At 44.8% G+C, this 6,000-nt stretch overlaps 1 protein-coding gene across 1 annotated transcript; it reads right to left on the bottom strand.

The window, feature by feature from the left end:
• Positions 1-979: 979 nt before the first annotated feature.
• On the bottom strand, positions 980-5,277 carry hspb1 (heat shock protein family B (small) member 1). Its single transcript, XM_086226043.1, has 3 exons — positions 4,820-5,277; positions 1,703-1,766; positions 980-1,245 (listed from the first exon to the last, which is right to left on the bottom strand). The coding sequence occupies exons 1-3, from the start codon at positions 5,205-5,207 to the stop codon at positions 1,089-1,091; spliced, it is 609 nt and encodes a 202-aa protein (XP_086082169.1). The 5' UTR covers positions 5,208-5,277; the 3' UTR covers positions 980-1,088.
• Positions 5,278-6,000: the final 723 nt, after the last annotated feature.

Genomic DNA, 6,000 nt, shown 5'->3' with positions numbered 1-6,000 from the left:
GAAGCCTTGGTGCTCATTGGAAATGTAGTCTTCCCTCTGATACACAGAGTTATGAATTTTAAATGGATTACATCCCAACCCCCAATTTCACATGCTTTGAACTACTTCCTGTTCAATTCATGCCCATTTGATTACAGAGAATTGAAAGAATTGTACTTGTATAGGTGAATCTGACAAAAAAAGATGCTTTGTGAGATCGAACAGTCATGGATTGCAACAGCGATGAAGCATCATGTTGGGAGGGTGCGCCTGCACAACTCAGGGAGGCTGACGTGTTTCACTTGTTCTCTTTTGCATGGGTGGCCATGAGATTAAAAATTTATTTTCAGATACTGCAACATTAAGCAGTGTAGTATTTCTAAATGCCGCTACCTTCCTTTAATTACACACATACAAAAAAACTGACAAACACACACACCCACACACACAAAGTTCATTCAGTAGATTCTGTCAAAAGTCTGCAAATACAGTGTTATTTATTCAAGACAATACAAAGAGACTCAACGATTTTGCTTGATCTTTATTGCCTTTTGCATATTTCCAAAGGTGAATGCAGATGACACTGGTCTGGAACAGACCTCTGGTTTTATTCTGCATCTTGGGTGCTGGTGTGTATGCTCTCCTGGCACTTCTGCTCCTCCGTGTTCAGGGTCACTGTCTGCTGTTGAACTAAATAGGGAGTAGCTCGGTTGAAATAAAGAAGGTGTGCACATGACGGAAGGAAGAAAGAGTGAGCGCGGTGGTAAGCTGAGATTTCCTACATTCAGATGAGGAGTGTAATTACAGCAACATATGGCCAGGGTGCAGATGTGTTTACATGTTGCCCCCAGCTGGGGTCTTCACATCACCAGAGATAGAGAGGAGGAAGAGGAGCAGGAGCAGCCCGTTGCTCTCCTCTCTGGTGCCTGGACAAGGCTGCTTACATCTGAGGAGGAGCTAAGCTGCGTCCTCAACTCTCTCATAGTGAAACTATTGAGAATTTTGGAGTGTGTGTGTGTGTGTGTGTGTGTGTGTGTGTGTGTGTGTGTGTGTGTGTATGTGTGTGTGTGTGAGAGAGAGAGAGAGAGATTATGTCGCTGCTTGGCCTTCTACTTCTTCGCCGCACCACTTTTGTTGCCCACGTTTACAGGTATTGTGGTCTCAGCGGACTGGATGGCCGGTCTGACCAAAGGAGCCTCCACGGTCAGCAGCCCCTCGGGAGACAGGGACGAGGTCACCTTCTCGATGTCAGTGCCAGCAGGGAGTCTGGGGGGGGGGGAGTGCACAACACCATAGGGTTATAAATCTAATAGAGAGCATCAGTTCCATTGTTTAATAAACAAAGAGACTGAGTAAAGACCTGTATTCTCTTGCTGTGGCCCCTGGATGGCAGCATAAGCCACCCTATAAAGCTAAACAGAGAAGGGCTGAGCTCTTGGAAGTGAATGCTGCTGCTGCTTTTCAGAGCATGAAATTCAGCAATCAGCCACACCCGGGCCTCTACCCACCCAAATATCAAGAAACGCAGCAATGGAACCATTCATAATCAAAGTTGTGCCTCTTCAACCAGCCAAAATCAACCCATTTTTAGACATGAATGTGAAAAATGTTGAGTAATTTCAGTGGGTCCCTTCTTGACCATGCACTTGCAAAAAATAGATCAAATCAAAGTGGGATTTTTTCCTCAAGCTTGTTCACTGATAATAAACATGCAACTACATACGTGTATTTCCTGGTGAAGCATCTGGACACAAAGCCGTGCTCGTCCTTCCTTTCCTCATGCTTGCCTGTAGATGGACAGAGAAAACGTACTGTGACTAAACATGCTTTTAATCTGAAAGAAGAATTCGCTTCATAGACTAATAAGTGTCATACAGGATGATGCAACGACACAGCTGGTGTGTATTTGTGAAATCAGAAATCAGAAATCCGTTGTTAATCCCTCGCGGGAAACTGTTGGATTGCAGTGCTCCATTTCACAGTAAAGATAAATAAGGAGGAAGTAACCTATCGAAGATACAGATAAAATAAGATAAATAGAAATGAAACGCAATCTCAAAAATAGTAATACAAATAATATATAATGAAGAAAAAAATAGAAAATCAAGACGATAAGGAGGTATCTTTTTTACACATTTACATATTTACACTAGTGAATGGGATATTTGTATTATTGCACGATTTTAACAGAGAAAACAACTCCATAAGATGGGCTGCGTCTTAGAGGGAGGGGTTAAACAGTTTGATAGCCACCGGCAGGAATGGTTTCCTGTGGCGCTCAGTGGTGCAACGTGAGGGTATGAGTCTCTGGCTCAAAGGACTTTTACTGCTGGCCAGCATGTGATAGAGAGGGTGTGAAGTGTTGTTGCAGTTTAATTGGACATAGATGTGATCAGGGATAAGGAAGAAGCTTTTTGAGGGTTACAACGTTAGTGAAGGGGATCGTGACTGTGCGGTGTGACTCCTGTTGAAGGCAAATCCACATACTGAAAGCCACTTGTCATAGAATTTTTGCACCAAGTCACAAACCAGGTGTAACTCCTGTACCTTAACTCTCGTGTAAAACTGAGCCTCAGTTTCAATCAAACTGAGGAAAATTCAGCATTTGTCATATGCTGGATGCCAGTTTAACATCAGACGTGTCCCGGATTGGGAATTAAATTTAAATTAAAATGTAATCAAGTTGACATTAAAATCAAACATGGTTCTGGGGTCAAAATCTAATGTTGGAGTGCCAATCAAAAAATACTTGTGTCAGTTGTCATTAGACAACGTACGGTTTTCTGCAAGGAAAGCATTTTCTCTTGTAACAGCAGCCTCACACAGGCTCAGTTGTTAAGACCAGTGGATCAGTTTTGGCTTTGTATTTTGTCTTTTTGATTTCTTCATCTCAGTTCACTCCTGACCGTCTGTTTCCTCTTCCACAAAGTCTTTTGCCGCCCTCTTAATTGGGATTTCCTTTGTGAACAAATCATGTCGAGAGACAAAAACCCTTTGGTCAAGCAGCACCGCTGATACTACAACAAAATATACTGTTGGAGTTCTTAGTGGTAATGGTGGCAAAAGCATCATTCATGTTCTATGCTGTGTAGAAAATTAGATCATTAACCACTATTTGTTGAAATCAGAGAACAGAGTTTTTTTTAACTGAGGTGCTGTGTTTCTGTGATAGCTTTTGTCCTTGAACACAACACATTTTACTTCTGCAAATGTGATCGCATTAGTGGCCATTGAGGTCATGCTTCTTTCCAAGGGTATAGCATGGGTCAAGGAAGAACCTGTTCAGTTTTGAGGCAGATCCATTTGATAAATCTTAAGTACGTACAACAAGGTTATGTGTACCCCAAGGGGTAAACCTTTATTTGAGCAACAATGTGGGAAATGAATGTTCACTCTCCTGGTAACTTATCAAGGCTGGACGGAAACTCTCCAGTGAAGTGCATGTTGGTAGAGGCTGCTACCTGTGGAGAGCGCCTGGCTTGCTGATTTGCTTGGTCATGCTAAACTTAACTACATTAAGCTAAACTATGCTCCAGTAAATTAAGCTAAGCTAAGCTGAGATAAGATGAGCCGTGCAACAATAAACTAAGCTAAATTTCAGTAAGTTAAGATAAGCTAAGCTATACTCCTGTAAGCTAAGCTTAACTACAGTAAACTAAAAGAAGCTAAGCTATGCACCTGTAAGTTGAGAGAAACTAAGAGAAGCTAAGCTGCACTACAGTAAACTAAGCTAAGTTATTTGGCGCTATACAAATAAAATTGACTTGACTTGACTCAGCTTTGCTAAGCTAAGCAGCTCATGGCTAACTCCATCACAGTATAGCCTCAACATTCTCCTGTGCCACTTGCTGATAGATCCAATAAATTACAGAGACGTGTTTGTTTGCAGGTTCTATTTGTATACTGTCATGCATGTGCTACAGTAGCATGGCGTCTGTGCTATTTTACGGAGGCCTTTGTGTTGCTATTTTTATCTTGCACATCCCCTACAGTGCCATATAACCGCTATAAGATCCCCAGTTTAATTCAGCTATATCAACATGCCTGGCTGTTATGCTAGAACATTCCCCCTCAGTCTGCCTCTACACTTGTTTGTTATGACAACAGCAGATAAAAGTTGCTTTCCTCAGGGGGCCGTCCACCTGTCGGTGCACTCACACTGCCAGAATGACTGTGTGACTGAGTAGGGGACCACAGGTTAATGAGGTTGCACTTGGATCTGTATACAAAACACTTCACTATGAGAAAGCTTATCATTATTTTCCAACTGAGGTGCAAACTCCGCTTGGGCAGGATCCCGGGCTTTGTTTATCTTAGGTTTTCCAGACCACTGGTATGTGGTCTCATCAGGGAGACACTGGCCATAGTCAGGCTCTGGACCCTGGACAAGATCCAGCAGTCCTTTTAAAGTAGCAGACACACTGGTGAGTCACGTCTGAACCCCTCACTGTAATATCCTGATTGTCTGTGAAATAGCAGACAGCCTGGGCTGCAGAGAGATAAGTTATTGCACGGCTTTCAGGTTTGCCCATTTCAACTCGGTCCTTCATTAACACCCACCCCTGCACTGTGTATTGCTCTGCACAGAGCAGGCTCCCATCCAAAAGTCCCCACACCCTTCAGTGTGCTGAAACTCCACTGTCTCAAGATGTTATGTAACTCTGCAGGAATGTATCTGGCCCAGCAAAATAGGCGGTCTAGCTTTTTCTACATATTTGTCCGTCTGACCATTTTGAACGTGAATACACTGTTTGACTCTAACCTACATGCAGAGGGTCTCTTCGGTTAGGGGGATACTCGGCATGCAGTAGGTGACAGTACCAATGAAATGAGGCCTCACCAGTGATTTCCACCACCCCGTCCTTGGTCTTCACCACCAGCTCCTCAGGAGAGAAGTGGTTGACATCCAGGGACACCTTCCAGTTGTCTTGGGTCTGCTTGATCTCAGACATGCCGCTGCTCATCTGACGGGACAGGGCGCGAGCCTGCTGGGCCATCATGGCACCTGGGTACACCATGGCAGTTTGGGGCATCATGGGGGTCATCTCCGGGGTCAGCAGAGAGGGCCGCATGTATCCCGGCCAGTGTGTGGTAGGAAATGAGGAGAACTCTTCAGGCAGGGCTGGCATGCCGAAGGCCTGGTCGAAGATGCGGCTCTGGTGCCAGTCGCGGAAGGGGTCCCAGCTTGGGGTACGAAGCATGGAGAAAGGGATGCGCCTCTCTGTCATGGCTGCTGTGTTTTGTGGATCTGCTGGTGCCAGATGAAAGGCCCTTGGCTGATTTGAAAGTGCTTTGCCTCTCAGCAGAGAGGTTTTATACCCACTGACACCACCCCTGAGATGAGAGCCCTCCCAGCTCCCACCCTCAACACATTCATGGAACATACGAGAAGATCTATTTGTGGCAGGCGAAAAACTGGAATGGAATCCAACAGGAAGGCCGTCCCCAGACAGCTGACCCGAGCACTGTTAAACCTCCCTGCCTCAGCCTGTGTAATCCCCCCCCACCCCATACTTCCAAAAGAGCCAGACAGATCTGCTGCTGGAAGTCAGAAAAATGCTCAAATTCCAGATCAAGCCAACATATTTCTAACATGGCAGAAACATGTTGCTGTTTTCAGATTCAAATAAAACACAACCACTGGCAGCCACGGACCACTGGGTCAACTTCTACTCTTGTGGAATAATAGATCATAGGAGGAACCGAGGAGACACTGTTTAGTCATCTGCAGCTCTGGCTGCTCTCAGATGTGTGCAGTGACTGTTTCTGCAACCTCTCATGTTATTAATGTCACCGACAGTGAATTAATAAACTGTGGCTTCTCAGAGCGCCGACAGCCTGGCAGACTTTTATTGCTGCTGTCTCTGGAGTTGTTGTATGCCACAGATGTGCACAAGCGCTCTTGTGCGATGTTCATAAAGGACCCCTGCAATGCAACCACTCACCCTGCATTTCTATCCAGCTCTATTACATCAGTGTTACCTGTCAGCAGGATTGTACGCAACATTACTGAATGTCACA

Source organism: Aulostomus chinensis, chromosome 15, assembly GCF_037954235.1.
Source record: "Aulostomus chinensis isolate RoL2024-O1b breed Wild chromosome 15, RoL_Achi_v1.0, whole genome shotgun sequence".
Lineage (NCBI taxonomy): Eukaryota > Metazoa > Chordata > Actinopteri > Syngnathiformes > Aulostomidae > Aulostomus > Aulostomus chinensis.
This window is presented reverse-complemented; position numbering and strand designations above follow the sequence as displayed.

Bases quoted from the DNA above. Each gene is read 5' to 3' on its own strand.
- hspb1 (XM_086226043.1), bottom strand. From the start codon at position 5,207: ATGACAGAGAGGCGCATCCCTTTCTCCATGCTTCGTACCCCAAGCTGG. The intron at 1,767-4,819 runs GTGAGGCCTCAT...GTCCATCTACAG, and splicing joins CGGGGTGGTGGAAATCACTG to GCAAGCATGAGGAAAGGAAG. The intron at 1,246-1,702 runs GTATGTAGTTGC...CCCCCCCCCCAG, and splicing joins TGCTTCACCAGGAAATACAC to ACTCCCTGCTGGCACTGACA.